This window comes from Anthonomus grandis, chromosome 2, assembly GCF_022605725.1.
Source record: "Anthonomus grandis grandis chromosome 2, icAntGran1.3, whole genome shotgun sequence".
Classification (NCBI taxonomy): Eukaryota; Metazoa; Arthropoda; class Insecta; order Coleoptera; family Curculionidae; genus Anthonomus; species Anthonomus grandis.
In genome coordinates this window covers 5932879-5953722 of record NC_065547.1, presented here as the reverse complement: position 1 = coordinate 5953722, position 20844 = coordinate 5932879, and the positions used below count along the sequence as shown (strand labels likewise).

Below are 20844 nucleotides of genomic sequence, written 5' to 3'. Positions count from 1 at the left end.
CCCTGTACACTCTATCATTAAGGTGTGGTGGATTGGGACGATGTATCGTACGATGTGCAGTGCCAAGAATAATATACTCAAGTCTTTTAAAAAATGCTAACAGATGATGAGTTGCAAATAGTTCTGCGCGAAATCTTGAAAACGACGGTAAAATCAAGCCCACTGACTTACATAGATAAAGATGCGAGTAATTTAATTATTTTATCCCCTGATAAGTTTTTAATAGTGCAAAAAAACTTTAGGATTTATCACTGATTTTAAGAATATGGAAAAGCGAAGTTATATATTAGAATCTTGGAATTTAAGAGAGTCTATAATATTGAAGTTATAAAAGGATTGTTTAAGTTTGGAGATGTAGTTCTTTTAGATGATCAGCAATGTCCTAGATTAAGGAAACTTGCTTTCAGCGACTTCATACCCCAAGTTTTTTAATTGACCGACGTTGCGACGATATACAGGGTGATTCATTAATATTGCACGAAAATGAAATGCCGGTTTTTTTGGGTTAAATTATGACGAAAAGTTCCTATAAACATATGTCCGAAAGTGCTTCGTTTCCGAGATACAGGGTGTTCAAATTTTCTTAAAAAATCGATTTTTTATTAATATCTAAGAAATGCCTTTGCTGTTTGCAATGTCATTCACACCATTTCTGGATATCTTAATGATGTATCTTTTTGACATATGACAGTTGATTTGTTATTCCAGGGACGTGCCCACAGGGTAAGCGGGTTAGGTTTTTTGTACAAAAAATAGCACCTAGTAGATTTTTTGAACCTCCTGTACATTTTTTGGATGACGCAACTAAAGATGGAATTGTTTCAACTCTTGGGTGTTTTTCGTATCTCCCTCCGTTTTCGATAAAAAAATTAGTTTAATGCAAACGTTTGAAAAAACTTGAATAAACATAATAAAATGCCTACTTATCGATTTACAGGGTGAAGAATAGTAAATACGGTAATTTGGAATTTTGACATGACATTAACTGTACTACCTGTTGAAAAATAGTTTTAATTAAACTTAGGTACATTAATTAAATTCTTAGAATAAACATTAGTAAATTGATGAAGGTAATGAAAAGCTATGGACTAAGAAACGTACGCTATAAGAGTTGTTCAAAATGAGTTCCTCCAACTGCAATGCATGCGTCTGTCCTGCGACGCATTGACTGGCGAACACGTTCAAAGATCCCTGGCGTGTTTCGAATAATATCGCAATTTGCAATAATACGATTTCTTAATTCTTCAACATTTTCGATGGGGGTGGTATAAACTAATTGCTTGAGGTGGCCCCAGAGGAAAAAGTCTATTGGATTTAGATCGGGAGATCGCGCAGGCCAGGGTTGTATACCTCCACGACCTATCCAACGATTGGGATATACTCTATCTAAATACTGTCGAGCAATTAAGCTGAAATGCGCCGGAGCGCCATCATGCATGAAAAACATTTGGTACCTTAAGGCAAGCGGGACGTTTTCTAATAGTGTTGGCAACTCCTCTTGAAGAAAACGCCGATACACTTCTCCACTTAACCTTTGTTGCAAAAAGAAAGGACCAATTAAGTGGTCTTCAATGATTCCAACCCAAACATTCAGTGAAAATTGGTGTTGATGGCGACTTTCACTTATTCCATGTGGATTTTCATCTGCCCAAATGTGATTATTATGGAAATTCATTATCGAATTCCTGGAGAAATTAGCTTCGTCCGTGAAAAGTATTTTTGATAAAAAAGGAGGATTTTCTACAATGTTTTGTTGTAACCATCGACAGAAAGCCACTCTATGAGGATAGTCGTCTGGCAAAAGTGCTTGTACCCGCTGGATGTGATACGGGTACAAAAGCTGATTTTTCAGTATTCTAAACACTGTTGGCTGACTAATGTTTAAAGTGGCAGCAATCTGTCTTGTACTCGTTGAAGGATTATCCTCGATTTCGTGGAGCACTGCTTCTTCAGCTTCTGCGGTTGCAACTGTGCGGGGTCGTCCATTGTCGACTGTAAGTTTTTTAAAACTTCCACTTTCTCTGAGACGTTGATGGAGGCGAGTAAACATTTGACTATGAGGAAGTACTCGGTTAGGGTATTTGTCCGCGTAAATACGCCTCGCTGCTTGTGAATTACCATTAGCAAGACCATACACAAAGTGCATATCGCACATTTCACTATAAGTGTACTCCATTTTAGACAAAAATGAGGAAATTGTCTACTTGACAGGAAAAAAACAACACCTTATCACTGAGCCACACCTAGTAATGTTAAATGAACTGGTATTTTATTTATTGCATTTTCAAAGCAACGAAAAGAATGCGACAAAAACTAAAACGATAATAGTATTTACTAAATTTTGTTTAATACGTATTTACAATTTCAACATTCCGCAGTATTTTTTAGATCAGCAGTTGTTAATGCTGTACTTGATATTCGACACTATGAATAGGTAAGTATTACATTTTAGGAAGAAAATTATTTCTTTGCTTTCGCGTGATTTAAAAGCATTTACTTGTATTTTTACAGAGGGATGCAAAAAAGCAATTCTTAATTTTTTTTATCGAAAACGGAGGGAGATACGAAAAACACCCAAGAGTTGAAACAATTCCATCTTTAGTTGCGTCATCCAAAAAATATACAGGAGGTTCAAAAAATCTACTAGGTGCTATTTTTTGTACAAAAAACCTAACCCGCTTACCCCGTGGGCACGTCCCTGGAATAACAAATCAACTGTCATATGTCAAAAAGATACATCATTAAGATATCCAGAAATGGTGTGAATGACATTGCAAACAGCAAAGGCATTTCTTAGATATTAATAAAAAATCGATTTTTTAAGAAAATTTGAACACCCTGTATCTCGGAAACGAAGCACTTTCGGACATATGTTTATAGGAACTTTTCGTCACAATTTAACCCAAAAAAACCGGCATTTCATTTTCGTGCAATATTAATGAATCACCCTGTATATTTTTCGTCTTTATCAAGGCTAAAAAGAGATAAATTTCCTTTGTTGGTTTGAATAAAAATAAGTTCCTTTCATTCTTTTTCCCTTTCTTTCCTTTCTTTAATAAAATACATAGAGTTATCAAAGACACAAAAAAAAAACAGAAAGAAACAAAATATAAATAATAATAAATTATCCCACACTGATACCCTTTGTACATTATAAAACTTAAATTAAAATTAAACAAAACTATAAATAAATTGGAAGCTGACGTTAATTTTCAACAATAATCTAATTTGCTATGTATATTAAAAATAACAAGTTGATATTCTATGTATATACACATAAAAAACAAAAAACCACATCAAAACTATCCAATGTTCAACGCTTAGAAACGAATATTTTTTTTGAAACAATTTATTTAACCACAATAATACAATGTATAACGAGTTTTAACAATTTCTCCAATCAGTGTTTGAAAACACTGGCCCCGAGAATAACAAAACAGTAATTAATTATCTATAGTAAACAAATGTTGCAATGTTGCTTTTAATTTTTTATACATAAATTAATTAACATTTTTTAAATCTTTTAATTTTTTAACAAAAAATCTATAGTTATTTATATCTTTTATACAATGAGGTAAACTATTAAATGTTTTAATTGCATCTGTAATTGGATTTCTTAAACCTATGTTAGTTCTTGTAGAAACTTGATAAACATTATTTAGTGATCTTGTTTGATGATTATGTACATTATGGTAAAACATAATATTTATGTTACTTTTTTGTCTGTTGTTTATAATTTTATATACAAGTTTACATTGTTCTATCTCCAATATCACTTTTAATTTGTTTAAACTTAAATTTGAATAAATTGTATTAGAACTTGTAAGCCAATCAAAATTAAACAAAATTTTCAAAATTTTATTTTGCAAAATTTGAGCCTTATTAAAATTAACTTCACCGCACATACCCCATACTGGCAAGAGGTACCTAAAATGTGTGAGAAAGAAGGCATTATAAATTTGAAATTTACTTTTTTCAGACAAATAATCTCTACTCCTATATAAGGCAGATAGCATTGGAACTGTTTTATCAAAAATTTTGTTTAAGTGTAGTGACCAATTTAAATTTTCATCTATTTGCAAACCTAAATATTTAATATTCGACACTTTTTCTAATATTACAGTATTAATATTAATATTTAGATTATTGCTGACTGACTTATTTTTTTGTTTGAATATCATGTATTTGGTTTTCTCAATGTTAATTTTTAATTTATTTGAAAACAGCCATTTAAGATAACATTTTAGGTCATTATTAATAAGTTGTGTTAAAGAAGTTTCATCTGTTCCAGCATATACCAGTACAGTGTCATCTGCAAAGGTAAAATATCTTGCTTTTAGCTTGGCTAACTTGAGATTCACTACATAAAGAATATATAAGAGAGGTCCAAGAACGGATCCCTGTGGTACCCAGTAGGTGTTAGATAACCATTCACTAATAATATTGTCAAGCTTTACGTACTGTTTTCTGTCATACAAATATGTTTTAATTAAGCTGTACAATACATTTTTAAATCCCATTTTAAATAATTTGTCTAAAAGAATGTCTATGCTTACTACATCAAAGGCTTTTTTTAGGTCTATGAAGACAGCTATAACTATTTGTTGTTTATCTAATGCCATTGAAATACAGTCTACAAAATCCACAACCGCACCAAGTGTACTACTGTTCTTTATAAAGCCATATTGATATTTATCATTCAATAGATTGCAAGAGTTAATGAAAGATAACATTCTATTTTTTATTATTTTTTCAAGAATCTTGGAGAATACACTAACGACTGAAATGGGCCTGTAATTATTCATATATCTTTTATTACCTGACTTAAAAAGAGGTGTAATTTTACTTATTTTTAACTCTGATGGGAAAATCCCTTTTTGTATAGTTTTATTAATTAACCGTACCAAAACAGGTATCATGTATTCTCCAAGATTATGTATGTCCCTAACCGTAATATCGTCATATCCAGGTGCTGAGTTTATTTTTAGTTCTTTTAAAATTTCTGATATTTCCTCTTTATTAGTTAATGTTATAGAAATAGAACTATCATTGTAGACTTCATCAATAGAAAAAAGCTCGTTTGATAGTTGAATCTCCGTTTCCAAATCTTTAACTATTGATTCACCGACCTGAGAAAAATATGTATTTAAATTATTTGCAATGTCAAGCTGAGAATTAATAATGTTATTTTCAATTATTAATTCATTAATTATTACTTTAGATTTTTTATTTTTTATTAAGCTGTTGAAAAATGCCCATTGCTTTTTAACATTATCTTCAGCTAAATTCCATTGGGTTTGAAAATACCTATTTTTAAAAGCACGTATTTTATTATTAATTTTATTTTTTATGTTTTTAAATTCAGAGATAATAGTTAGGTTTTCGGGTTGGTTAATTTTCTTTTTGTATATTTTATCTCTTTTTTTGATAAGCTCAAGAAGTTCAATATTTATCCAGGTGTTATTTTTTCGTATTCTTAATTTTTTTGTATATTGAGATTTATTTTTACATTCATTAATTAAATTAATTAATTCTTGAAAAGTTGTTACGTTAATGCTTAATATTTTTTGTATAAATAAGTTTACAAATTTTTTATAATCTACAGATTTGACTTCATAATCTACTTTTGGTTTATAAAATTGCACAGGTGTTTTAATATCAAGCAATATAAGTTTGTGATCTGAAATTGCATTTTCTTTAACATTAACTTTACAACTTAAATTACTACTATAATCGCTAAGAACATGGTCTATAAGAGATTTTGATAAACTGGTAACTCTAGTAGCGCATTCCTCATTTATCGAGTTATTAATTTTAAAATTGTTTAATGCTATTAAATCTTTGTACTCTTTGGTTACTTGCGAAACATCAAGCAAATTAATATTCATATCTCCAACAACTAAATGATTTTTAGGGTGAGTACGCATAATATATTCTAAATATGGGAAAAAATTACCACTATTAACAGTGGGTGGTTTATATATAACACTTATTTTTAAGTTTTGTTCCCCTAAGCTAATACATATCCAGTTTATTAACTCACCCTTCCTTGATTTCTCAATTTCACGAAACTTAATAGATTTTTTCACATAAATTGACACACCACCCCCCCTACCAGCTCTGCAGGCATGAACAGCATTAAAACCATCCAACTCAAACAGAAATGTTAGTACATCCCAATTTTCACTCACAACCAAACACTGCACCAGATCCAGTTTATTTCTTATACTTTGTAGGTTCATGTAAGCAATTTTTAGTTGTTCACGAGGCCTCGCTAGTTTTCCAACTGACTTTTATTATTGATAAGGAGAACTTTTGAACTTTCGTCTTTCCTCAAAAAGATATTACCATCGCCAATCCATAGGAACTTAAAATTTTGATCTTTCTTAAAAGCCTTAGCTGCTATGTATAAATCAAGATTAGTTTTTGTAAGCTCATGGTTGAGAAAGATTTTATTATCCGTAGTATATCCCAAATCTGAACTTTTTAGGCCAAATTTCTTTTTTGATTTTAAAATTTTTGTTTTAGTTGATTCATCTTCAAAGATGACTTTAACAGGGTTATTTTTATTCTTATCCCTGCCCAATCTATAAACAGTAAATTTGTTTACGTTTGGGACATCAAGATAATTGGCAATTTTATTTACAATTTCAGGTAAGTTCTCGTTCTCTTTGTATGGGATTCCTTGCACCAACAAATTGTTTTTAAGTTCCTTTTGTTCATTTTTATTTAACTGTTGCTTAATTTGACCAAGTTCATCCTGTAATTCCTTATTTATTTTAAGTTGATCATCATATTTAGTTAAGTTGCAACAAAACATACAAAATAAAAAATATAAACACAAATAAATTACCCATAGTTCCACGGCAATGCTAATTCTAGCCTTTTAATGTTCTAAGGTGTTCGGCATCACATTTAACTATAATTTTTTCATTGCTTGTTTCTTTAATATTTCTAATTCCAAGATTCAAGTTTGCAGGGTTTATGGATGATTGATGTTTCATTCTGTTTTTTTGTGAGCTTCGTGCTACTTTGGTTTAATAACAATTGTAGGCAAGTTTGATGTGCTTTATCATGTTGGAAATGCTCTAAAATTGTTGCATAGGACTCATTCCTAGAGGACTTTAGTTCACATTTAATGTCTTCTATATCTTTCTCCATTTCTTCTAATTAATATTTTGCCATGATCGCATATTAATAATAAAACTCTTTTTTGCAGAGACATGCACTTTACTTCCGACGACGTTATATTTACAAATTTTTTGTGAATCCTATGCAAACAGGATTAAAAAATTTTAAAAAGTCTTCCGGACAACTGTGAATACCCGTTTGTGTTTGTTTATTTATTTACACATAATAAACGATAACAGATCAGTCAGAAACCTAGGAATGTTATTGTATGCACTATGGTTTAAGCGTTAATCTCGTTATGCAGAAAAACTACTTAACTATGCATTTTTAAAGCTAATTAATTATGTTGGAATCATAGCAAGTAATACTTTATGAAAACATCACGATTTTCTACTTGCTGTCAAACATTAATTTTATAATAATTGGGAGCGTTATCGTGTCGTACTCTCGCTCTGAATTCCATCAAAATTTTTGAATTTATCGAAATTTATGGAAACTTTTTTTTTGAAAAGCGAGTATTAGAATAATATATAAAAAAATTACATGAAAAGAATAAAGAATAAAAGAAACCATCAATGAATTGAACAGCAGTTTACATATTTTATTTAAATAATAAATATGAATCTGTTGCCGGTATTGGCGACATCAAATCAGTTACCCGTCACTGGCCTAGCCGGTTAAGTGAACCGAATGTTCACATGTATTTTATTGAATATTCGTATAAATAAAAAATAAATTCAAGAAAACAATATTTTTAAGAATTTCATATGTGTTTTGCGGTGAAATTTAAACAAGTTGCTGTATGAATCTTCTAATATGAATGAGTATTTCTAAATGTATATTTAATGTATTTAAATAGTGACGTAATATTCACACTCCATTCGTATTCATAATGATATTGTCCACCCAGATTCCACCTATTGAAAATGTAAATGTAAATGTACACGTAAAGTACGTGTAAAGTAAAACGTCATCACGCGGCATCATTTTCCCAGCTCGATAAAGACGATTCGATAAAAAATATGGACATATTTGGAAAATTTAAAATTTCCGGATATGGTCGATATCATTTTCCGATGATTTCGACCCATTTAAAGCCTCTATACTCTATTTCAGAAGTGTGTAGAGCAATAAAACCTCATTAGGTATGCAAAAGTGGTACCTGGTGATCCACCAATATTTTATGCCACTACCTTAGTTGGGTATTAGTTTCAATGTAAAATTCTTTCTTTTCGTTGATTGCAGGTAGTGCCACCCGGTTTTGGGTCAATTTATGAGTTTTGCCCATTGTTACCCACTGATAAACATTGAAAACGGTTCGCCAAAGGCGTGCAACTTAAATGCTATTTTATTTTAGAAAGTTACTTTTGTTTAAATGGAATAATATATTTTTTTCACAAATTTATTGAACATAATATGTAGAGTAAAACAGTTGAAAATGTCACTTTTGGATCTGGCACTTTTTGAACAGTGTATAACAATTTTAAATTATAATAGATTGTAGTCTTCTTCGTCATCTGACGAACTGTCATCACCTCTTGACATTATAATTAAAGGATCGACTGTCTGATCGATGAGGTTGTCAAGATCCCACATTTTGTCCTCTTGCTTAATTACATGCTGGACTGCTTTTCGCCAATTCTCTGGTGTCGCTTCCGTAATGGCTTGATTAAACAGTAGCTTAACATCTTTCATTTTAAAAGTCGTGTTTTGTCTTGCTACAAATCCTTTTACCTGCGCCCATATCAGTTCTATAGGATTTAGTTCGCAATGATATGGCGGTAAGCGCAGTACAGTTATATTATATTTTTCGGCTACATCTTCCACGGCGTATTTCATGAAACGAGTTTTGTGTAAGTTTGCTATTGCCAGCAGTTCTTTTTTTATCAAATTTGCTTCAAACGCAATACCTTTTGCAGTCATCCAATCGATAATTTCTTGCTTTCTCCAACTTGAAGTTGGCGTCTTCTCTATTCGCCGTGAATGATAGCTTGCGTTATCCATAACCACCACCGAATTAGCCGGAAGAAATTTTATCATTTCACCAAAATAGTCCTCGAAAACGTCTGAGTTCATGTCTTCATGGTAATCTCCTGTGCGAGTCGACTCAAAGGTTAGCAGACCTTCTTTTAAAAATCCCTCTTCGCTTCCAATATGTGTGATTATAAGTCTTTTTCCTTTTCCCGAAGGTACTTTAATACCCGTAGACAGGCCTTCTATGAAAGCTTGGCGAGCACTGGTTATATTTTTGTCTTGCCACATTTTTTGGACTATATAACCTTCGTTAATCCACGTCTCATCAAGATAAAAAATTTTCTTTTGCTCCCTGCGGTACTGCTTGATACTTCTCAAGTATTGTCGTCTCCAACAAACAATTTCGTTGCTCTCCAGTAAAAGTGCTATGCGGTTATGCTTTTCCCAGGCAAAATCCATATTTTTTAAAGTTTTCCATAAAAGTTTTCTACTTATCAACGGAATACTGTCATCTCGGCCAAGCTCCATTAAAATTTTGTCTAGGGTGGGTATTTCCTTTTTAAAATAAAAAGAGTGAACTTTTCTTCGAATTATACATTTAGCATTTTCATCAAGGACTTTTGTAGGTCGTCCTGGCTTTTGCTTGGGAGATTCCACTTGACCTGCTACTTTTCTTTCCCGCAACAATTTGAAAATGGTGGACTTTCCAATTCCACTCATTCGAGAACATTTTTAAACAATTTCTTGCACAGTAAAACTAGGGTAATCGTGTTTTATGCAATCATGTACATTTAAAATAATAACTTTTTCACTCAGCGATAGTGGAGAATTTTTAGTACATCTTTTCGTTGGACTGAATACCTCCATTTTTTAAATATTGGGATAATAATATTGTGATTACACTACAGCGTAGCAGTGACTACTAACGTTTAAAATATGATTTAAAAGTATTTATACTCTGTATATATTACCTGACTCCATTTTTGCATGTTACAAAGCGTTAAAAGATAGGTACCTATACAAAAGGATTAAAAGTATTTATTTAGTATTTAATCTCTTTCAAAATAAAGGCATTTAATCCGTGAAAATTAAATTCATAAATATTATAAGTACCTGCGCCTATGAACTACCACGAAATGTAGCCAAACAGAACGGAATTCCCCAGTTTATTACTCTATACACTTCTGAAATAGAGTATAATTTTCGAACTGAAAAAGTACTCAATTTAGCAAGTGCCGTAGTGATGTGCAACGAATACTTTTATAAGTATCGAGTAGATACTGATACTTTGATTTGAAGTATCAGATACTTTGTATTCGTTACAAAGTAATCATTACTTGTATACTTGTGAGTTGTTAGTAAATATACGGACGAATATTAAGATTTTTTTATGAATACCTATATTAAATTTAGGGCTTGCTCTGGCGTTTGTTATATTTTTTGAGTATAATAGAGGGTTATTAAGTTTCAGTAAGATATTACAAAATGCACATTACCCAAAACAAAACACAGTTATGCAAGTATAAAATGGGGTTAATTATAAGCGAAGACTTTTATAATGGTATTAAAATATTTATCGAAATAAAAATTAAAATAAACTAGAAAAACATTTGTATCAAAATAATATATTAAATGGAATAATTGCAAACAACACAAAACAAAATAATTAAGAATATCTAATTCTAACGGGTATAGGAAAATATATAGTAAATAATTCGGCAAATTAATTTAGAGAAGTTGTGAATTGCCGTTTAAAAACATCACCTTTTCTACATTTTTTGGTTTAATTCTGCTCCTGCGATCTGATACTAATTGGCCCGCCAGCTTCGATACTAATCGAAGCCGAAAATACCCGTTCACTTGGAACAGAAGTTGCCGTTATGCCTAAGTATTTTCGTGCCAACTCTGCTAAATTTGGATACGCTGCTTCCCTTCTTTTCCACCATTTTAACGGGTCATCATTCCTTTTAATGTTTTGCTCTTCGGTATACTGCTTATCTTCAATAATTGAAGTAGCTACCGTAGATGTATTTTTCGATATTTTCGCATCGAAACATTTCCAGATTGACTCCTCTTCCACAGTATCCTCTTCATCTATTAACATATTTTGCACGTCCATAGCGTCATTACTTTTTTTGATGGGCATTGATATTTCAGCAACTAAAAGTTCTCTCACTTGAACTACTGCATTATCGTCACTGAAACCTTTTTTTTTAAACGGAGATCCAAATAGGTTGCTTTTGCAAGTATAGTGTTGTATTCCATTCGATTGAATCTCGTTTTTAAGCCTTGTATTAAATTGTTTTTTAAATCTAAGGCAGCGTTATCATCTGTTTGGATCCCGCCCAAAAATTGTTATAAGCTTTCAATTAAGGGTATTATTTTAGAAACACTTATACTTCTTTCGGCACTAAGTTCTCTTGTCACCTCCTCAAAAGGTTTTAAAAGAGCACAAAATTGTTTTAAGAGCGACCATTCATCCACACTTAATGCCTCCACCGGATTATGTAAAATGCCAATAGCTGCTTCAAGTGGTATCTGAATTTCACAAATCCTTTTAAACATAAAATAAGTTGAATTCCAACGAGTTACAACATTAATTAATTTTAGATTTTTACTTATCATCTGCATTTGAAGTTCATTAAGTTTTCCTGCTGCTGTGGTACTGCGATGAAAATATTCTACAATTTTTTTAACTTTGTTTTGCAACGGCTGTAGCTGTTTTAGGGCATCTTGAACGACAAGGTTTAAAGTATGAGCCAGGCATGGTAGATTTGGCCAACCAGTTAACCTTATTGCAGCTGTAATATTTCTTGCATTGTCGGTTACAACAGCTTCTATTTTACTGCAAATGTTCCATTCATTTAGAATATGTAATAGCTTGTTTCTGATATTTTCAGCCGTATGATTTTCTTCAAAATGAAAACAACCCAACAACAATGACTTTGGTGTCCACTCTTTATTTACATAATGGGCAGTTACCGCCATATAGTTTTCAACAGAACGTGACATCCAAGTATCAGTAGTAAGCGTGATAAACTCTGCTTCATTTAATAAAGATTTTACTTTTAAAACAACGTCATCATATTTTTGGCTTAGTAAATCTCGACTAAAAGTTGTTCTTGATGGTAGTTAATAAGAGGGATCAAGATCAGCTACTAGAGATTTAAATCCATTATCTCCGACGACAGAAAATGGTTGCAGGTCTTGCAAAATCATGTTTAAGACCATTCCATTTAAAAATTTTGTTCTAGAAACGGATGCTGGGCGTACAGAAAGAGTAGAAATTTTGGCTTGGGAATAAACCTTGCGTGCAGGAACTTTTCCAGCAAATTAAGGTTTTAAGGCATTTGTATTATTATCACCAACCTGTGCAATATCTAAACTAGTTAAACGTCCTGCTCGATCAGATTCAACATTAGGAACATTGGCCAGTTTATTGCTTTCAATACTTTTAACTTCATGAAGCACTGAAAAATGTTTTGCTTTTAAATGTTTTTGTAAATTTGACGTGGCTCCGCCTTTATAAGATAACACACTCTTACAAATATCACACTTAGCTTTTTCACTGCTGACCACAGTAAAATGCAACCAAACTTTACTCTTTTTTTATCAGACATCACGCAAATTCAAAACAACGTAAAACCAAACTTTTAATAAAACTTGACGCCACGGTAACTTACTTAAAACTGAGCCACTTCTTTGAGTTCTCTATAAGTTTTTAACCTGTCTACCTTATAATAAATTTTAAAATTGAATAAGTAGGTAGTAAAATAACGCCTTCTTAGGAAATAAACAAAATTATTAAAAAAAAAAACAACCATAATTCCTTTTCCCTGTAATATCTATAATAATTTATGACTATGACCGTCGTCCGTCATTATCACATTATTTATATTATAAATAAACTGCGACACACCCTAAACAAACCGCCGCCGCGCCGGTCGGTACCTACCCTGCCTCGCCAGCCGCCAACTCGCCACATTTACTTGATACTTTAATACTTATGCTAATAAAAAGTAATCAAGTAATCGGGCACGACGGACGAATTCAAATACTTTTACCTACAACAAGGTATCGAGTATCGAAGTATCAAGTAGACAACGCCGGGTAAATATAAATAGGTATTATTTTATTGATTAATTATTGTTGGGCCGATCGGCGGCGGTTTATTTCATTTTATTAACAATATTGCTATATTTTACATATAAAATATATTTAGTACGCATAAGCAGCCACTGGTGACATGGAAATTTGGGATTTAAAAAAGTATTCGCGTAACGAGTAGTTGGGGTCGAAGGATTCGATTACTTCGAATCTTCGCATGTATCAGATATTAAAGTATCGAGTAGATACTATCCGCACATCTCTATAAGTGCCGCTATTTACTTGAAAATAGCGTGGGTACGACATCTGGCCGTATGTAATTTGATTGTGACGTCATCCGTCTGCTGTTACCAAGGAGACTTAACGCAAAACAAGAAACATCAATAAAATTGTATATACATAAGGCAATCTGCGAATTTTTTTAAAACAGAAATTATAAAATACTACACGCAGACAATAACAGATGGAGACGACTAAGGTACCATAATCTCAAACAATGTGGGTCTTGTCAATAAAAAATTATTCGAAATTCCAAAATTACCGGGTACCATTGTTAAGTACTTTGCCTTTATACGTATTTAAAACAAAATTATATTGTACACTTAGTCCCTGTGTATCTTGTCGATGATTAATTGTATCGTTTAAATAAATGTGAATCATCTCACTCATGTTACGTTTTAAAAAATGTTTCTCATAGTCTAAAATGCCGGCAACTTGAAAATTAAAACTGTGGCCAAAAAATGGTGTTCTGCTAATGCCGTTTTTTTCCTTCTTGTCAATATTGATTGCCCTACAATCATACTCATGCTGATAAATTCCACCTCTTAAATGTTGCTTGGTAATTCCCACATAACATTTCGGACAATTACAACATGGAATCTTATATGTATACCACATTTGACCTTAATTCCAGTGGGTTGGACCTTTCAGGCGGAAGAACAAAGAGTTGGAAGTTTTTAAATTATAAAACACTAATTTACATTGTTAACTTTTTTCTCTTACATTTCTCTGAATTTGTTCCAAGAGTGATTTTATATAAGGAAACCTATTTTCTTTTTTATGTTTAATGAAACTTTGATGATGATGATGAGGCGCTTTTATGTGAAAAGTGCTATGTTTGGAAGCACAGGATATGTGCATCTATTTCACAGAAAGCCTATACACAGATCAGCAAGCTAAAAGAGCCTTGGTATTGCGAACCCTGCATAGAAGCTGAAAAAAGTAAACAAAAAAAGCAGAATCAACAAGCTAAAAATTATACATTGGCAGATATTATGGCCAAGTTAAATGAAATGGACAATAAGTATAATAGTCTGTTTCTAAAATATGAAGAGCAGGTGAAAGTAAATGCAAATTTACAAAAAGAATTGGCTGATATTAAAAACCAATTAAATAAAAAGGAACAACAGGAACTGGACAAAAACATTATTATTCAAGGAGTACCATATGAGGAAAATGAAGACATGCAAGTCTTAGTCACCAAAATAGGAGAGACATTGGACGTAGCTATAGAAAAAAACACTTTTATAGCATACCGGTTGGGAAAGGAACCTACCAAAAGTTCTCCTATTAAAGTTTGTTTTGAGAATTTAAAAAACAAAAGAGGGCCTTTTTAAATCAAAAAAGAGATATCAGCTAAACTCAAAGGATTTAGGATATAGAAACCACCACAAAATATATATGAACCATGACTTAACAAAAGAAAATATCAAGCTATTTACAGCTGCTAGGGCATTTAAAAAGCAGCATGAATATAAATACCTATGGATTAGCAATGGTACGATATTTCTAAGAAAGAATGACACATCGAAAGTCATACTTGTTCACTCCGAAAAGGAATTGGAAAACTAATAAGGCCTCAAACGAAAATAAAGGTAGTGTATATGAATATTCAAAGCATTCGAAATAAAATCGATTAAATTAAATGTGACCTGATCAACAATCCCTGTGATATTCTAGCTTTCTCAGAAACTTGGATAAATGAAAATGAGACATTTTTTTATGATTTAAACAACTACACCGCTATACATTCATGCAGAGATGGCAGAGGGGGCGGAGCAACAGTGTATATAAAAAACACATTAAAGTGTCGTGAAGTGAAAAAGTCAAAACCGAATGAAAGTGTTAACTGGGTTTGTGTATGTGTTGGCGAGTCTAATTTAAAGGTTAGTGTAATATATAAGCCACCCTCTTATAATAACTTAGAGTTCCTAAAAGATTTAGAGAAAATTTTAATAAAGTATCCCAAAAAGCATGTTATTGTTGGTGATATTAATATTGACTTGTTAAAAAGTTCTGCATTGGTCACTAATTATAAAAATTTGTTAATTGAAAATAATTTTAAAATAAATAATGAAATTATGTATGAAAACGCTACAAGAGTCGCAGAGCGAAGTCATACTATTATAGATCATGTTTTGTCAGAGGGCAGCTCGAATTTAATCGAAAACCTAAATGTTAGTTCTTGTTCTTTTTCTGATCATAAGAAATTGTTATTTTATATAAATTATGCCACCAAAGAATATAAACCAAAGATAAAATATATGATTAGCAGCATTGATTATAAAAAATTTGTGTATAAATTTAAACAAAATATTCAAAATGTAAGCATATCATCTTTTCAGGAACTGACCGATTTGATCCAGAAATCAAAAAATGAAGCTCAACGCATTAAATCACTTAGGATAAGAGAAAATAATACATGGATCAATGAGGAGGTGCTAGAAATGATGAAAAAACGCGACTTTATATACAAACGAAAAATAAAAAACCCTGGTAGTGCGTTATATGATCAAGAATTTCGTACAATTAAAAACAAAATAACAAATAAAATAAAAGCATTAAAAAATCAGTATTTTCGCAAAGAATGGGAACATGCAGGCGGCAGTCAAAAAAAACAGTGGCAATTTATAAACAAGTTTTTTAAAAATAAATCAAACACTACTCAGATAAATTCTCTTACCTTAAAAGGAACAATTATAAAAGAAAAAAAAGATATTGTTAATTGTTTAAACAAACATTTTTCCCAAGTCGGAGAGAGTATTGTTAATAAACTTGTAAACCAGACTCAACATATTGATGACGAAAATATATTTGATGAAGTTAACTGTGATAGTATGTTGAATGTTTCACCAACAAATTGTGATGAGGTTTGTGAAATCATCATGGGATTAAGGCGGAATTGTTCTCCAGGCGAGGATGGCATAACAGTGTTGGACATAATTAATTTAAAAGATTATGTTATAAATATATTAGCGAAACTAATAAATAATGTCTTTAACACTGGTGTGTATCCCAATGAATTAAAAAAAAAATAAAATTACTCCCATATTTAAATCTGGCGATAAGGATCAAATGAATAACTATAGACCCATTACTGTTGTTAATACTTTATCAAAAATAATAGAAAAAATTATTAAAAAAAGAGTAATGTCTTTTGTACATAAAAATACATTGCTGGATAGTCATCAGTATGGTTTTATTCAAAATAGCAGTACTCTTTCGGCAACATTTGACTTTATTAGTTGTATTTCAAAGTCCCTAGATAGCAAAAAAATTGTAGTTGTGGTATTCATTGATTTACAGAAAGCCTTTGATGTAGTAAGTTTTGATATTTTATTAAAAAAGCTTAGGCTCATGGGATTTGGAAAACTCTTTTTGAAACTGATTCAAACCTACTTACAAGATAGAAGTCAATATGTTTACTGGGAGGGAGTAGCTAGTGAATTGTTTTCGAATAAATATGGAGTGCCTCAAGGCTCTGTATTGGGACCCTTATTATATCTTTTATACGTATTAAGTCTAAAATTTGCCAGGTTACGTGCTCGATATTTTACTTTTGCAGATGATACTGCCCTTGTATATGAAGGTGAAAATGAAGAGGAGTTAGCGCAATTTATCAATGCTGATCTGAGCTTGTACTTTAAATGGCTAGTTTACAACAGGTTAAAAATAAATGTCGACAAAACCAAATATATGCTATTTAAACAAAAAAACAAACAAGTAAATAATATTCAACTAAACATAAATGGAATTAGCCTAGAGAAAGTTGCCTCCATTAAATATCTTGGTTTAAATATTGATCAAGCATTGACTTGGCAAACTCACATAAACAAAATTACATCCAAAATAAATTCTATGATACCCTGTATATATAAAAGCCGAAGCTACCTAACAAATAATACAAAAATGAATATCTATAATGCTTTCTTTTTGTCCCACTTTAGATATTTGATGCCTATATGGGGAACATGTTCTAAAACAAAATTTGACAATATCCAAATTTTACAAAATAAGGTCCTTAAAATATTGTTTCAATATAATATACTTACAAATACAGATTTTCTATATAGGGAGCTTAAAGTTTTTAAATTGAATCAGTTAATGGAGTTCGAAAAATGTAAACTCATATATAAAATTATAAACAAAAAAATTAAATGCAATATAAATTTTACATTCTCAAACGACGTTCATAGACGCAATACCAGAGGTCAATTAAATTTATATATTAGTTACAATAGAACAATGATTGGAATGAATAGCCCAATGTATTCTGCATCTAAAGCATTTAATAGGCTACCTAATGATTTAAGAAATATTCAAATATTTAAAACATTTGTTACAAAACTCAACGAATATTTTTCTATTTAATCAGTCAAGTTGTAAAATTAGTATAAATTAGTTATGTAATGAGATACCTTATTTATAATTTACTTTACATTATAATTAATTAATATAACCTACCTATGATTATTGTGTACACTAGTTTCATATGTGAATTTTTGTATTAATCTCGAGGCCAGAGCTACAAGCACTGTTTAGAGACTTATTATAAATAGAATAATATGTATATTATTGAGTAATATAAAATTGTTTTCAAAAAAAAAAAAAAAAAAAAAACTAACGAAGGAAATTTATCTCTTTTTAGCCTTGATAAAGACGAAAAATATATATCGTCGAAACGTCGGCCAATTAAAAAACTTGAGGTTTGATTTGTTGTCGCTAATCCCGCTACCTACATTTTCACCAGAATACCTAATTAAGAGACACTATACTCTGTCGACATGCAATATTCTTAAGGTGCACCACACTTACCTTTCGGTCTTGGAATGGGTTTACCCTCGTCATCTTGCCCGGCTTTACCAGCCTCCCTGGGGGGTCTGATGCTAGCCAAAAACACCTTTTTCACACTACCGTTGGGCAATTTAACTTGAAGGGCGTCACCATTCACCACTTCCACCACGGTAGCGGCGAATTCCTTCTCTTTGCCGGTTATTTGAGGAGCTTTTGCTTGGTAGTCTTTCCAGATGCGTTTCTTCTCGCTCTTCGCTTGAGCTTCGGCTTGACGGAGTTTCTGGATATCGGCCGAGGATAAGGAGGCCAACGACCAATCGACACATTTTGCTAATCCTAAAAAATAAAATAAAAAAATTGTTTGTATAATATTAATTGAGTGTAAGTAAAATCTGTATTGTTGTGACGAATTCATAACGAGTTACTTATTTTATTCGGTATTACGTCACTTACAGCAAAAATCAATTTAGAAATTACTATCTCACACGCTCAAAAAATTGAAAAGAAGAAAAAAATAGACTTGTTCACGTATTTAAAAGAAATATGAACTGAAATCTATAATGATAGCGTTCGATATACTTAATTTAATTGAAGTTCAATAAGTTTTAAATGCAATAATTTACTATAATATATTTTTTTTAATATACCTAGGAGCTGAGGTTTAATCTATTAATCTCTGAGGTCGTTTCTTCTTTTCAATATCCTATCTAACTTTGCTATGAATATTAAAATTAGAAAACGATAAAAACAACGAGAAGACCTACTTTTTAAAAAAATACCTAGCTTGAACCAACATTTCGGTAGTTATATCGACTACCGTTATCAAGGTAATTAAATTAAAAATATAAACAAAATATAATTATCTTTCAAATTTCCTGTTATAAAATACTTCCTTCGAAACTCCTTGCTAATTCGACAATACTTTAAATACTTTTTTATATAATTTCACGGTCTATTAATAGTTTGACAAACTATTTTGAAATATAACAAAAAACTCAAAGGTTAAACTTCTTTAAAATTAAAGGGCTGTGATCTTAATGTAATTTAATGATAGAAAAATATATGAATATCAAATATTTTAAATTATTAATTAATTTTGAGAATGTCCTGTTCTACTCTTTTTAGCAAAGGAATCCATGTATTATTAAAATCAACTGCACAAGTAGCTAAGCATTTATCTTCATTTAACATTAAATGCACTATCCTTTAGTTTACGTAATTTTGATATTGGTTAATTTGCTAAAATTGGGGAAGCATTCCAGTTTATTCTATGGTTATTGTCGAATGCATGTTGTGTAATTTTGGATTTTTGAAAATCATTGTTTTTTATGTAACATTTATGTTCATTAATTCTTTTTGGTAATGGTCGACAGGTCTATTGGTCTAATGGTCTTCACCTATTTAGACCTTTACCACATTTAGAATTTACCACAGGTACAAGGAATTTTATATTTTACATTTTTATCAAATTCATTTTCATTGAAAGGTTTAGTTAATTATTAGGTTAATATCGTAATGTGTTTTGTGATTTAAAAATAGTTCTTATATTAAATTTTTTAGCAATCCTTTTTATCTTATCAGAGAAACCTGAAATAAATGGTAAAATAAGATTTCTCGTAAAAATTCGTTGATTCAATTTTATATGTGGATTATCAAACTCCAAAAACTCTTTGGGATAATTATTTTGTATTAAAATATTTTTAATAAAATCTTTTTCAGTTGTTAAATATTGATTATTACAAATAATGTTTGCAAGATCATAACTTTTTACCACTCCTCTTTTTACCATTATTGGATGAAATTAGGATATCTATTAGTATGAGTTGTTTTACGGTAAATTCATTTTTAATTAAAATATCAAGAAAAGGAAGCTGACCATCAGCCTCCTTTTCAAGTTTTAAAATTTTATAGTAGATTCTTTCGAGTTAATGTAATTTAAAAAAATTATAAGATCTATTTCATTATGGTGATATATTGAAAAAATATCATCAATATATTGCCACCATATTTTAAGTTTTTTATCAAATGTATTAATAATTTCAGATTCAAAATTTTCCATAAATATATTACTTAAAATTGGTGAAAAAGGAGAACCCATAGCCATACCAAAGTTTTGTTGATAAAATTCATTATTGTATTGTAGTGACACATTGTTTTCTAAAATCACTTCTATTATTTTAGCAATTTTCAACTATCTAATATAAACATAAAAATAGGTTGAAAGTGTCTGCGAATTCATTCAATCTTTAGCAATAAGCATAGGGTGTTTTATGTTGATACCAGTTTCAAAGTAAGCCAGCAAAAAATAAAGCAATTGTATTTTTGAGTGAAAAAGTAGCTACTAATAATAGGTCAAATAGTATTCCATTTTTCAGCCTATTCGCAAATAAGATATCTACAAAGAGAAACTTTATTTCACACAGCGAATAAATAGGGATATATAAAAGGCTTTACCCAATACAGAATCCAGGAGATCAGATATGGATGTCACAGTAACAAATCAGGATATATATAATTTAGTTTAAGGCATCGCTGCAATCTTACTATCAGTGCATTAAG

At 30.9% G+C, this 20844-nt stretch overlaps 1 protein-coding gene and 1 long non-coding RNA gene across 3 annotated transcripts in view; one reads left to right on the top strand and one right to left on the bottom strand.

Moving 5' to 3' along the window:
• LOC126733577 (staphylococcal nuclease domain-containing protein 1) overlaps positions 1 to 20844 on the bottom strand; it is a 74538-nt gene that overhangs the window by 41995 nt on the left and 11699 nt on the right. For both annotated transcript variants that reach the window (XM_050436924.1, XM_050436923.1), the window contains exon 6: positions 18307 to 18621. In XM_050436924.1, coding sequence (XP_050292881.1) covers positions 18307 to 18621 — 315 coding nt within the window. The remainder of the gene's footprint in view (positions 1 to 18306; positions 18622 to 20844) is intronic.
• Positions 3528 to 4730, top strand: LOC126733580 (uncharacterized). Its single transcript, XR_007659776.1, has 2 exons — positions 3528 to 4320; positions 4578 to 4730. It is a non-coding gene; the product is annotated as an uncharacterized LOC126733580 (long non-coding RNA).